This window comes from Oryx dammah, unplaced genomic scaffold (assembly GCF_014754425.2).
Source record: "Oryx dammah isolate SB20612 unplaced genomic scaffold, SCBI_Odam_1.1 HiC_scaffold_7, whole genome shotgun sequence".
Lineage (NCBI taxonomy): Eukaryota > Metazoa > Chordata > Mammalia > Artiodactyla > Bovidae > Oryx > Oryx dammah.
The window spans coordinates 33,151,032-33,165,966 of NW_024070191.1; the positions used below are offsets into that span (position 1 = coordinate 33,151,032).

The 14,935-nt window shown below is 36.8% G+C and overlaps 1 protein-coding gene across 1 annotated transcript in view; it reads left to right on the forward strand.

The window, feature by feature from the left end:
* The window catches only part of LOC120865695 (disintegrin and metalloproteinase domain-containing protein 5-like), an 81,262-nt gene that overhangs the window by 42,929 nt on the left and 23,398 nt on the right, over nucleotides 1-14,935 (forward strand). Inside the window, exons 12-13 of the mRNA XM_040243013.1 lie at nucleotides 6,062-6,198; nucleotides 10,408-10,591. Of these exons, the coding sequence (XP_040098947.1) occupies nucleotides 6,062-6,198; nucleotides 10,408-10,591 (321 nt within the window). The remainder of the gene's footprint in view (nucleotides 1-6,061; nucleotides 6,199-10,407; nucleotides 10,592-14,935) is intronic.

A 14,935-nucleotide genomic window follows, 5' to 3' on the forward strand; every position in this document is an offset into this window, starting at 1 on the left:
ACTAGGGAAAGCAATAACCTCTACCAGTGTTTAGAACAGCACAGATTTTCATTTAGACATGGAGTGTAGGGATATATACTTTGATAGAAAACAGATAAGTATACCCTTGTCATGGGCTATAAAGAGAGCAAGTTCAGGAAATGCAATAGAGTCCCTAATATCAAAGTAAGAAAACCATTACATGACCTGTGTGCCATTTGTACCTTGGGAGCTGCAGTCCCTGGGCATGCCTGGGGTGGTAATTTTAGTGTCTGAAGAGAAGTAGTCTCCGTGCAGGATGCAGAATCATCTCCAATAGGCAGGTCTTAGGCTGGAGTGATATTATTTGAGGTGATACCATCTCTAGCAGTGAGATCCTGGACCAGCCAGTGTTGTTTGGATATCCTTTTAAAGGTGATACTGACTTGAGTTAACGCGTGTTTTATTTTCGTGGCTCTGCGGTATTAAAATGATGCTAAAGGCCTTGTGTCATTTGAAGGCAACATTGGGCCTGTGACTCTGACTTATAGATATCTGCTAACTCTAGGGGCTTGTGGACACACAGCAAGCAAAAGTGACATTGGCGTCTCTGCAGAGCCTGACGGACACAGCCCCAGTTTTGTGTGGCTGGATCTAAAAGTGTTCAGCAGTCTGAGGTTTTGCCCTATTAGATGATGGCAAGAGTTCTGTTAGAAATACGTTTTAAATTATATGACCTGATTTTGGTTTATGTTGTTAAGAGAAAGTCAGGTTCTTTGCCATTTGAAATATTTATACCTGTGTTTAAGGCTCCATAATCACGCTGAAGGCAGGCACCCTAATTTGGCCAGTCAGGACGGGCCTTTTGCTTCAGTTGTTGGTTTGATTGATGAGAGGCGAGCTGGTGAAGTCTTTGGTTTGTAAGGTTTGTATTAGCCAAACTTGAAGGCATGTGGGCCTCAGCATTTGCCATGTCTGGTTGGAAAAATGGCTTACTTGAAAGATTTGGGCCTCCAAAATATTGAGACCAACAGCAATGAGATGAACAGTCAACAGAATGTTGTATAGCTGCACTTGAGAGGCTTTTGTTTTTCATTTGTTTGTTTTTGTGGGAATGAAAGTTTAGGCTCAAATGGATCTCATATCAGATTAGCAACTGCTTAGACCATGAGGAAATCTGTGGTTAATAGAACTCAGAAGAATATGTATCTGAATCTGGTCTGCAACCCTTATGGGTTGGGGCACGATAAAAAATTTCCAGCAGTAGGGGAGACATAATTAAAGGGACTTACCAGTGAGTCTTTATATACATGAAGACGAGACATAACCCCCTTTAAACACAGAGAAGGGAAATGGAAAAATGTTTTAAAGTTTGTGTGGTGTGAGTCAGACAAGGATCCTTGAATTAAGAGAGATTAAGAGCTTGAGCAATATAGATACCCATTTAGGGGTTAATTTGTTGGACCAGAATTTGAAAAAGAATTGTTTGAAGAAACCATTATGTCTCTCAATTAAACTACTGATCTGGACCCTATGCAGACGTGAAAGTTTTATTGAATGCCTTTTCCAAGAGATCAGCATTATGTCTTCTGAGAAATAAACTCTGTTTCTTAGTTAGTATTTTTTTTCCTTTTTTTTTTAATCATTAATGATGTCTGTAACTAGGAAGAATAAAATGTGTCCTGTCAAGGGCTTCTGTTTTGTCCTAAGAACTGCTTTTGATCAAAACCTGGGAGCGAAACAAAACAAAACAAAACAAAAAACCTGGGGACCTAGAGAGTGTCATACTGAGTGAAATAAGAGAAAGAGAAATATCATATGGCATCCCTTATATGGAGAATCTAAAAAGAAATGGACTTACTTATGAAACAGAAAAAGACTCATAGGCTTAGAGAATGAGTTTTTGATAACAGAGTTGGGGGGAAGGGTGAGGGGAAGGGATAGTTAGGGAGTTTGGGATGGACACGTACATCTTTTCCTCTAAACTGTTCTTGCCATTCCCTCACAATGTCACCTTGCTCTTGATGCATCAAGAACCCAAATACTATTTTTAGAGCAGTTTTAGGTTCACAGCACCACTGAGATGGAAGTCCATGTATTCCTTTCACCTGCACATGCACAGCCTTCTTTGGTATCAGCATCACTCACCAGGGTGGTATACTTCTCACAATTGGTAAACATACACTGACCTATTAAAATCAGCTAGATTTTTTTTTTTTTTTGGCCTTGGGGTTCAATCCTGCTGTTCTACATTCTATGGATTTGGTCAAATAATGACATGTATCCATCATTATGGTATCATGCACAGTATTTTCACTGCCTTAAAAATCCTCTATGCTCTGCCAGTTAATTTCTCCCCTCCTCACATGTGACCATCAGTTCAGTTCAGTCGCTCAGTTGTGTCCAACTCTTTGCGACCCCATGAATCGCAGCACGCCAAGCCTCCCTGTCCATCACCAACTCCCGGAGTTCACTCAGATTCACATCCATCGAGTCTGTGATGCCATCCAGCCATCTCATCCTGTCTTCCCCTTCTCCTCCTGCTCCCAATCCCTCCCAGCATCAAAGTCTTTTCCAATGAGTCAACTCTTCACATGAGGTGGCCAAAGTACTGGAGTTTCAGCTTTAGCATCATTCCTTCCAAAGAAATCCCAGGGTTGATCTCCTTCAGAATGGACTGGCTGGATCTCCTTGCAGTCCAAGGGACTCGCAAGAGTCTTCTTCAACACCACAGTTCAAAACCATCAATTCTTTGGCACTCAGCCTTCTTCACAGTCCAACTCTCACATCCATACATGATACTGGAAAAACCATAGCCTTGACTAGACGGACCTTAGTCAGCAAAGTAATGTCTCTGCTTCTGAATATGCTATCTAGGTTGGTCATAACTTTCCTTCCAAGGAGTAAGCGTCTTTTAATTTCATGGCTGCAGTCACCATCTGCAGTGATTTTGGAGCCCCCCAAAATAAAGTCTGACACTGTTTCCACTGTTTCCCCATCTATTTCCCATGAAGTGATGGGACCAGATGCCATGATCTTAGTTTTCTGAATGTTGAGCTTTAAGCCAACTTTTTCACTCTCCGCTTTCACTTTCATCAAGAGGCTTTTTAGTTCCTCTTCACTTTCTGCCATAAGGGTGGTGTCATCTGCATATCTAAGGTTATTGATATTTCTCCCAGCAATCTTGATTCCAGCTTGTGCTTCTTCCAGTCCAACGTTTCTCATGATGTACTCTGCATATAAGTTAAATAAGCAGGGTGACAATATACAGCCTTGACATACTCCTTCTCCTATTTGGAACCAGTCTGTTGTTCCATGTCCAGTTCTAACTGTTGCTTCCTGACCTGCATACAGATTTCTCAAGAGACAGGTCAGGTGGTCTGGTATTCCCATCTCTCTCAGAATCTTCCACAGTTGATTGTGATCCGTACAGTCAAAGGCTTTGGCATAGTCAATAAAGCAGAAATAGATGTTTTTCTGGAACTCTCTTGCTTTTTCCATGATCCAGCAGATGTTGGTAATTTGATCTCTGGTTCCTCTGCCTTTTCTAAAACCAGCTTGAACATCTGGAAGTTCATGGTTCACATATTGTTGAAGCCTGGCTTGGAGAATTTTGAGCATTACTTTACTAGCATGTGAGATGAGTGCCATTGTGCAGTAGTTTGAGCATTCTTTGGCATTGCCTTTCTTTGGGATTGGAATGAAAACTGACCTTTTCCACTCCTGTGGCCACTGTTGAGTTTTCCAAATTTGCTGGCATATTGAATGCAGCACTTTGATACCATCGTCTTTCAGGATTTGAAATAGCTCAACTGGAATGCCATCACCTCCACTAGCTTTCATCTTCTATTTTTTCCCCCAGAATGTCATATAGTTGGAATCATACAGTATATAGCCTTTGTAGGTTGGCTTTTTTCATTTAGTAGTATGCACTTAAATTTCTTCCTTGTCTGTTCATGACCTTGCAACTCATTTCTTTTTAGGGCTGAATAATATTCCATTGTCTGAAACATGCCCCAGTTTATCTATTCACTTACTAAAGGACATCAGGAATGCTTACAAGTCTTGGAAGTTAAGAATAAAGCTGCTGTAAACATCTATACAGATATTGGGAATGGCCTAAAAGAAAACAACCATGCCTACTGAGGATGTTTTCGTTATCTGTCACTATATATAACTAATTAGTTATCTATTCCTATTACTATGTAACTGGTTGTACCAAACTGTATCGCATGGAAACAACACAGTGTATCAGGAATCTAGAAACAGTTTAGTGGGTGAAATTAAGATGCTAGTTGTGATACTCTAAGGTTCAACACAGAGGGAATTTGCTTTCAAGAACTATTCTGTGGCTGTTGGAAGACCTCAGAAAATATTTCCCAGCTCACTTCTGAGGGCCTCTCCACAGGCCTGCTTCATGATACAGTAGCTGTCTTCCCCCAGGGTGAATGAGCGAAAAAGACATAGGATCCAAGAAGTCACTTTTTTTATATTACTTTTCTTGGAAATGATTTGTTGACTACTTATGACTTCTGCTTTATTGACTATGCCAAAGCTTTTGATTGTGTGGATCACAATAAACTGTGGAAAATTCTCAAAGTGATGGGAATACCAGACCACCTTACCTATCTCCTGAGAAATATTTATGCAGGTCAAGAAGCAACAGTTAGGACTGGACATGGAACAACAGACTGGTTTGAAATAGGGAAAGGAGTACATCAAGACTGTATATTGTCACCCTGGTTATTTAACTTATATGCAGAGTACATCATGTGAAATGCCAGGCTGGATGAAGCACAAGCTGGAATCAAGATTGCTGGGAGGAATATCAGTAACCTCAGATATGCAGATGACACCACCCTTATGGCAGAAAGTGGTAAAAAGCCTCTTGGCCTCTTGATGAAAGTGAAAAAGGAGAGTGAAAAAGTTGTCTTAAAGCTCAACATTCAGAAAACGAAGATTATGGCATCCGGTCCCATCACTTCATGTGGAAAGATATGGGGAAACAATGGAAACAGTGACAGACTTTGTTTCCTTGGGCTCCAAAATCACTGCAGATGGTGACTGCAGCCATAAAATTAAAAGATGCTTGCTCCTTGGAAGAAAAGCTATGACCAACCTAGACAAGATATTAAAAAGCAGAGACATTACTTTGCCAACAAAGGTATGTCTAGTCAAAGCTATGGTTTTTTCAAGTAGTCATGTATGGATATGAGAGTTGGACTACAAAGAAAGCTGAGCACCAAAGAATTGATGCTTTTGAACTGTAGTGTTGGAGAAGACTCTTGAGAGTCCCTTGGGTTGCAAGAAGATCAAGCCAGTCCATCCTAAAGGAAATCAGTCCTGAATATTCACTGGAAGGACTGATGTTGAAGCTGAAACTCCAATACTTTGGTCACCTGATGCGAAGAACTGACTCATTGGAAAAGACCCTGATGCTGGGAAAGATTGAAGACAGGAGGAGAAGGGGGTGACAGAGGATGAGATGGTTGGATGGCATCACCGACTCAATGGACATGAGTTTGAGTAAGCTCCCAGAATTGGTGATGGATAGGGAGGCCTGGCCTGCTGCAGTCCGTGGGGTTGCAAAGAGTTGGACACGACTGAGCGACTGAACTGACTGACTGAATGACTGAAAATGATGACCTGTCACTTCTGCTATATCAAATTAATTAGAATCAAGTCAGGAAGTCCAGCCTACAGTCACTGGAATGGGAATACACAGGGACATAAATATCATTGGGACCTATTTTAGAGACTGTTTACTATAAAGAGAATGTAGGATTGATTATTAAAAGATTATAAAAGCATTTTGTTTAAAATAATTCAAAGAAGTAATGGCTTATGATGATTAAGCCCTATTTTATTTGCTAAGATAGGCGGTATTGTCAGTTAATAGTATCTTGAAATTAAAGTGTTGCGTTACTTATCCATTCATGTTTAATAATACTTGTATAACTCTACTACAGATGTACCTGCATAAGTATCTTGGCTGCATTTTATGAATGTTTTTTATATACTAATTTTTGATTAAGTATATAATTTTTTATAACTGAATATGATCCTTAGCTAACTAATTTACTTTTATTTCCCTTATATTTAGTATGTAGAGGGTTTATCGTTGGAGTCATATGCTGTCAGTATCGTGCAGTTGCTTGGCCTTAATGTGGGAATGAGTTATGATAATACTGAGATCTGCCATTGTTCAGGGGATGTTTGCACAATGTCACCAGAAGCTTTGTAAGACAATTTTCTTTATTAAATACACACTGTACTTAAATTTTTGTGGGGGGTGGTGGTTAGGAACTTTATGTTTCTATTAATCAAACTGAGTTAATTGATAGTCATAGAGAACTATACCCAACTTTAAGATACACATCCTTTTCAAGTTCAGTTGGAACATACACCAAAATAGTCCCAAATCCCCACACCTCTCTATGCCTCAGGACATTTCTCTTCCTCCTTCCTACCTTCCAGAGTCTGACTTCAGTTTATATCTGCTGGCTAGATTGAAGGTACCCTCTGGGGCACGACATGTGAATTGTGTAATTTCAATGATTCTGTGTGAAATCAAATGCTTTAATATTTGCATTATACAATGTAAGGACGGATAGTGCAATTCATGTGAACAATTTTTTTTTAATTTTACAAAGACATTAAGTTGCAAATAAGTAACTATGCCCCACATCCTCCAATTAAAATAAATAAATTTATATTTAAGAAAAGCTTTTTTTTTTTTTTAATTAGTATCATTTAAGGGGTCCTGTGTTTCCATTTTGCATTGGTTCCTGAAAATCATGTAGCCACTCCTGGTTGAATGCTCAGTTTGTTATGCTCAGTTTGTTTAATCTGAATTATTTTGGGATTGTAAAGTTACCTCATAGTAATTTTAATCTGAATTTTCGAGGAAGCTAATGATGTTGAACATATTTTCATGCTTTATAGCTTTTTGCTTTATATCTTATTTGAAGAGCCTATTTAAATATCTGTCCATTAAAAAAAATAAATTAGATTTTCTATGTTCTAGCTATTAGTTCTTTGCCAGATATATGATTTTTTAGTATTTTATCCTTAGGGTACCATTAAAAATTTTTTTTTATTTTAATTGGAGGCTAATTACAATATTGTATTGGTTTTGCCATACATCAACAGGAATCTGCCACGGGTGTACACGTGTTCCTCATCCTGAACCCCGCTCTCACATCCCTCCCATACTATCCCTCTGGTTCATCCCAGTGCACCAGCCCCAAGCATCCTGTATCCTGTATTGAACCTGGACTGGTGATTCATTTCTTATATGATATTATACATGTTTCAGTGCCATTCTCCCAAATCATCCCACCTTCTCCCTCTCCCACAGAGTCCAAAAGACTGTTCTATACATCTGTGTCTCTTTTGTTCTCTCACATACAGGGTTATCATTACCATCTTTTTAAATTCCATATATATGCGTTAGTATACTGTATTGGTGTTTTTCTTTCTGGCTTACTTCACTCTGTATACTCGGCTCCAGTTTCATCCACCTCATTAGAACTGATTCAAATGTATTCTTTTCAATGGCTGAATAATACTCCATTGTGTATATGTACCACAGCTTTCTTATCCATTCATCTGTTGATGGACATCTAGGTTGCTTCCATGTCCTGGCTATTATAAACAGTGCTGCGATGAACATTGGGGTACACGTGTCTCTTTCAATTCTGGTTTCCTCCGTGTGTATGCCTAGCAGTGGGATTGCTGGGTCATAAGGCAGTTCTACTTCCAGTTTTTTTAAGGAATCGCCACACTGTTCTCCATAGTGGCATTCCCACTAACAGTGTAAGAGAGTTCCCTTTTCTCCACACCCTCTCCAGCATTTATTGCTTGTAGACTTTTGGATCGCAGCCATTCTGACTGGCGTGAGATGGTACCTCATTGTGGTTTTGATTGCATTTCTTTGATAATGAGTGATGTTGAGCATCTTTTCATGTGTTTGTTAGCCATCTGTATGTCTTCTTTGGAGAAATGTCTATTTAGTTCTTTGGCCCATTTTTTGATTGGGTCGTTTATTTTTCTGGAATTGAGCTGTAGGAGTTGCTTGTATATGTTTGATATTAGTTGTTTGTCAGTTGCTTCATTTGCTATTATTCTTAGGGTACCATTTTTAAGATAAAGTTTTTAATTTTGGTGAAATACAGTTAGTCAATTTTTTCTTTATGCATTGTGGTTTTATAATTTTTTATTCAGTTTTGTAATACATTTCAAGTTGATTATTGTGAATGTGTTTAACTTTATTTTAATTTTTGCCGTATGGATTTCCAGTCATTCCAGTAGCACTTGTTGAAAAGACCTTCCTTTCCTCCACTTAATTGCCTCGGTGACTTTGTAAAAAACCAATTTACCTTAAATGTGTGAATTTTTATTGGACTCTCTATTTTATGTCATTAATCTGTATGGTTACCCTTATAGAAAAACTTTCTATCTTTATTACTGTAGCTTTACATTCAATTTTTGAAATCAAGTAGCTTAAGTCCCCAAGTTTTTTGTCTTTTCCAGAATTGTTTTTGGGTATTCTAGGTCCTTTGCATTTTCTTAAACATTTTTTGGTCAGATTTCCAATTCTTATGAAAACTTTTGAGATTTTTAAAATTTGACATATAGATTATTTATCACATTATGTTAGTTTCAGGTACATAGCATAAAAATTATGACTTTTGGTAAATATAAATATATAAATCTCTGAATCACGGTGTTAATCAGGCTATGCCACATTTCCATCTGCATGGAAATTTCTTTTGTGAACTTTGCTGTGCTTAGTTGCTCAGTTGTGTCCGATCTTTGCAACCCCATGGACTGTAGCCCGCCAGGCTCCTCTGTCTATGGGGATTCTCCAGGAAAGAGTACTGGAGTGGGTGCCATGTCCTCCTCCAGGGGATCTTCCCAACCGAGGGATCAAACTCAGGTCTCTCACATTGCAGGCAACTTCCTTACCATCTGAGCCACTTTGGCTGTCCTTTTACCTTCTACCCTCCTCCAGGCAACTGCTGATCTGATTTCTATCAATGCAGTTAGCTTTACTGGCTCTAGAATATTATGTAAATTGGATGATGTGTACTCTCTTTTGAGTGTTCATGCTATAAAGTTAAAATTACTCTCATTTATGTAAACATTTTTTTCCTTTAATTATTTGAATATATTTGTAATGGCTCCTTTCAAGTATTTTTGTGTCAGATCTAACACCTGGGCCATCTCAGTGTTGCTTATTATTGACTGCTTTTTAAAAATTGACTATGTATTACATTTTCTTATTTCTTTGTATGATTATTATTAGTAATAGCATATTGGATATTGTTGATAGTACAATAGAAAGCCTAGGTTGTCATACCTTCCTCTGGAAAACCATTGATTCTTTATCTACCAAGCAATTCAATTATTGGGTAACCATTTTAACTTTTATGTACTTGATTTTATGACTCACTTACATGAGTCTATAGATAACTCAAGGTATTCCCAAATCCCTCTAAAATGTCAGAGCTGAACTTCCAAACTTGTTTTGTCTGGAGATCTTGTCAAGGCTTGAGTTTAGGCTCTAACTGTTAGAATTGATGGAGAGTAGATTTTAGCATAGGGCCGAGGTTAACCAACAATGAATCATAGGCCAAATTTTGCTGCCTGACTGTTTTGTAAATAATTTTTTTAGGCTTCTTGTTTCACATGTTGTTTATGGCTGCTTTTGCATTGCAGTGGTAGGTTGAGTAGCTGCAACAGAGCATATGTCACATAAGCCTATAATACTTACTGTGTGGCCTTTCACAGAAACTTTTGTCAAATACTTGTCTAGGGCATAGTCTTTACTTTTAAACCATATTCTTTCTAGTGTTTTAGTTGGATGCGAAGATATTAGCAAACTACTTGTAACAACTTTCTCACTGTGTCAGGACATATCCCTACTGTTCCCCCCATGGCATAAATTAAACAACAGATTCTTATTTGAAAAATGCTTGATTACAGAGAGCAAGAGCCCTCAAAGAATATGCTCTTGAAGGTAATACAGACATGTCCTTATTGGCTTTTACATAAAAAATACAAAAATGGTATTAAATAAAGTATGGTCAATACTGAGGCCAAAAATTTTAACTGCAGTTGTTTGACACTAGAAGTTAAATAAAGAATATTGATTTCTGTGTTTAAATATTTAATAAGGATCATTGGAGAGGTAAATAATTGTTTTTCTTTAAAACAGGATGAATGGCCAAAGACTTTTTTTATTACAAGAATTTTCTTGGTGAAATTTTAAAAGTGTGTTAAACATCTTAGCAATTTAAAAATGCTTTTATATTATTTTATATGTGATTATTATTTTCCATGAGAATATTGCTTTGTAAATTTCTCTTCAAAGCATCATATATTGGGAGAAATGTGTATATATATAGCAGTAATTTTTGTCATATTGATGTTTTTATCTTTTAGACAATCTGGGGGTGTAAAGGATTTTAGCACCTGTAGCTTGGATGACTTTAAATATTTTGCTGCATATTCTGGAATTGAATGTCTTCATAAAACCCTTCCTGATAAGCCAGTTTACAAACAGAGGAGGGTGTGTGGCAATGGAATATTGGAAGTGGGTGAACAATGTGATTGTGGCACTGAACAGGTTAGTGGGAATTTTTTCAAATTTTATTTCCCATACATGTGAATGAGAGGTGGAAAAGAAGGTAAAGAATACCTTAGTTTTGAGAAGAATATTTTTAAAAAGTCTTGTTTGGGGAAGATGGAAGCCTTTAAGTTTTCTCATTTTTCCATTTTTGAAGTGGAGAGCAAACATCTTTTAGTTAATATTTGTCTTCAAATATTGCCCTCTTATATTCTTTGGTATATGCATCAGCTCTAATACTATAATTAGTGACCACAAAGAGTGTATAAGGAGGTGAATAAATATGCCTTTAACAACAAGCAGTAGCAAAACCAGTCAAGAACATCTAAAGATGAGACTGTTACCACTGGAATAAAAAATATATTATTTGCTATTATAGGGAGAAAAATGTTTGTATTGACAGATTATCCCAATTAAAAATATTTAACAATGAAATCTATTACTTGTAGAAGACATAAACATAGAATTAAGATCAAACCAAAGCGAAGATGAAAGATGATAGAAGAGCAATAGATAACAAAAGAGTTCTTTTGACACTATATGATGTACATATATACACACTATATAGGGGTATGGATGTATTTATGTATGTATATGTTACCCTCATGGCAGAAAGTGAAGAGGAACTAAAAAGCCTCTTGATGAAAGTGAAAGAGGAGAGTGAAAAAGTTGGCTTAAAGCTCAACATTCAGAAAACGAAGATCATGGCATCTGGTCCCATCACTTCATGGGAATTAGATGGCGAAACAGTGGAAACAGTGTCAGACTTTATTTTTTGGGCTCCAAAATCACTGCAGATAGTGATTGCAGCCATGAAATTAAAAGACGCTTACTCCTTGGAAGGAAAGTTATGACCAACCTAGATAGCATATTGAAAAGCAGAGACATTACTTTGCCAACAAAGGTCTATCTGGTCAAGGATATGGTTTTTCTGGTGGTCATGTATGGATGTGAGAGTTGGACTGTGAAGCAGGCTGAGTGCCAAAGAATTGATGCTTTTGAACTGTGGTGTTGGAGAAGACTCTTGAGAGTCCCTTGGACTGCAAGGAGATCTAACAAGTCCATTCTGAAGGAGATCAACCCTGGAATTTCTTTGGAAGGAATGATGCTAAAGCTGAAACTCCAATACTTTGGCCACATCATGCAAAGAGTTGACTCATTGGAAAAGACCCTGATGCTGGGAGGGATTAGGGGCAGGGGGAGAAGGGGATGATAGAGGATGAGATGACTGGATGGCATCACCGACTCAATGGACATGAGCTTGAGTAAGCTCCGGGAGTTGGTGATGGACAGGGAGGCCTGGCGTGTGTGGTTCATGGGGTTGCAGAGAGTCGGACATGACTGAGCAACTGAACTGAACTGAACTGACTGATGCACATTTATGTATCTGCATATATGTGAATATATATGTGTCTGTATGGATCTCTACATATGTTCATCTATATAATAACTATGATAGCACTAAAGATGGAAGAGTTGAAATAAACTGGCTCAAGGTTTCTATAATTTATCTGAAAGAAATCAGTATTAACTCTATATAGATTATAGTATTTTAAAGATACTTACTGTAAATCCTAGAGCAAATATTTTAACATTATGCAAAAGCATATAAAAAGCCAATAGAAGAATTAAAATAAAATACTAATCATAGTTCATGAACACAAAATAAAGCAAATCATGGAGCAAAACCAAGATGAGACAAATAAGAAATAAGCAGCAAAATGACAGACTGACATACAGATTTATTAATAATTAACATAAATAGGCCCAAATCTGAATAAAAGCAGAAACTGTCTGGCTAAATAAAAATCAAGAACAAATTACATGCTATCTGTAAGGATTATATTTTAAGCCCAAATGCCTTCTAAGGAAGAAAGTAAAATAGCAGAAAAGAATATAACAGGGAAACAGTAAATATAAGACAGCCAAATATATTTAGTTTTTAAATACAAAAAATGAAAAAATATATAATAATGCCTAGAGAGCATAAAAAAGTAGAGGCATCACTTTGCTGACAGATGTCTGTATAGTCAAAGCTATGGTTTTTCCAGTAGTCATGTGTGGATCTGAAAATTGAACCATAAAATAGGCCAAGTGCAGAAGAATTGATGCTTTCAAATTGTCGTGCTGGAGAAGACCCTTGAACTGAAAGGAGATCAAACCAGCAAATCCTAAAAAAACCCAACCTTGAATATTCAGTCCTGGAAGGACTGATGCTGAAGCTGAAGCTCCAGTCCTTTGGCCAACTGATGTGAAGAGCTGACTCATTGGAAAAGACCCCGATGCTGGGAAAGACTGAAGGGAAAAGGAAAAGGGGGCAGTACAGGATGAGAGGGTTAGATAGTATCACTGAGTCAATGGACATGAATGTGAGCAAACTCCAGGAGATAGTGTAGGACAGAGGAGCCTGGCATGCTGCAGTCCATGGGGTTGCAAAGAGCTGGATATGACTTTTAGTGACTGAACAATGACAGTGACATCAACATTAACAAATACTTCAAAAAGATAAAAAGTATATAAGGAAGACATAACAATAATAAGTGTATATGGTCATATATATATATGTTTAAAATATGTGAAAAACATATCATAATTTACACATATATTAAATCTTTGGATATCTTGAAGCAATTACTGATAGAACTAAAGGAATACAGTGACAAATAAATGATCATATTTGGAGGTTTACTTCATATCTGTCAGTAATTTATAGAACTAGATAAAAAATCAGTAAGGGTGTATAAGACCTGAACATTACTATCCACCACCTTAATATAATTGATATTTATAGCCCAATAAATAAAGGAGGAGGAAATGGCAACTCCATTCCAGTATTCTTGCCTGGAGAATCCCTTGGACAGAAGATCCTGGCAAGCTGTAATCCATAGGGTTGCAAAGAGTCAGACACGACTAAAGCGACTTAACATAGGCCAATGTATTAGACAGCTAGATTTAGACATTCTTTTTAAGTGCACTTGCAATATTCATCAAGATAATTGAAAGGCATTCAATGCAATTTACCACAATCACAGAGTAGATGAAGAAGAAACACTTGAGAAAATGTAGCAGCAATTCATTACAAACTCTCTCAGCACTCCACCAATAGAAGAGAACCTCCCCACTCTAATGAAGTACATCTCTTAAAAACTTGCAACTATTATCACACTTTCTGGTGAAAGATCCATTATTTCTCCTTAATATGAGGAGCAAGATAAAAAGATTGATTCTTCCTCTTTCCTTTTAACACTGCATGGGTGCTTCTGCCATTGCAGTAAGGCAAGACAAAGAAACTCACATGAATGAAAAGAAAGATTAAGCTTGCCTTTAGTCAAATTATACTGGGCCACATGAGTAGAGATTCCTAAACAATCTACTCCTAAAGGCTTCTAAAGCTAATTAATGAATGCAAATGAACCAAATTCCATAGATTTCTATGTAAAAACAATAAACAGATGGAAAATAAACTAAAACATGCAATTCCATATACATTGTCTTAAAAACATTAAACAGAGATAAATTTAACAGAATACATTCAAGAGCTGTGCAGTAAAATCTTTCATTGCTCAGATAAATGAAAGATTGAAATGGAGACATATCCCACTTTCATGGAGTGGGAGATACAGTATTGTTAAGATGTCAGCTCTGTATCATAATCCCAATCCAAACTCCACCATCTTTCTGTGGAAATTTACAAGCTAATACTACATGTATCTGGAAAAGCAGAGCCTAAAACATTCAAAGCAAAAGAACAAAAATGGAGCATATACACTAATTTTCTGAAAAATTTCAAAACTGTTTATAAAGTTGTAGTAAAACAATATGGTATTGGCCAAAGCATAAATATATCCCTTAATGAAACCATACAGAGAATCCATATATAAAACGTTTACATGGTTAATTGATTTTCTGCGGTATATTGAGGCAGTTCAATGGGTGAAAATCTTTCCAACAAAAGTAACACATGAACTAGAAATCAATGCACATAAAATAAACGTTGATATCTCATCATACAGAAAAACTAACTGAAATGGATCAAATACTTTAAATATAAAAAAGCAAAAATCCTAAAGCTTTTAGAATAAAACATAGGAGACAGTCTTTCTGACTTTGTGATAGGCAAAAAATTCTTAAGAGAAGGCAAATAAGAATGAGGTTTTAAAGAAAAACAATGTGATTTGAATTCCATCAAGTTTATTGGAAGAAACTTTTTCTTTCAGGCTCTTTTAAGAAAAATAAAATGCTAGAGTCTGAAATAGAAGAAAACATTTATAATTCATATATGTTCAAACATACATATGCACTATATATATCTGTGTATATCAAAAGCCAATTAAAGGACTCTAT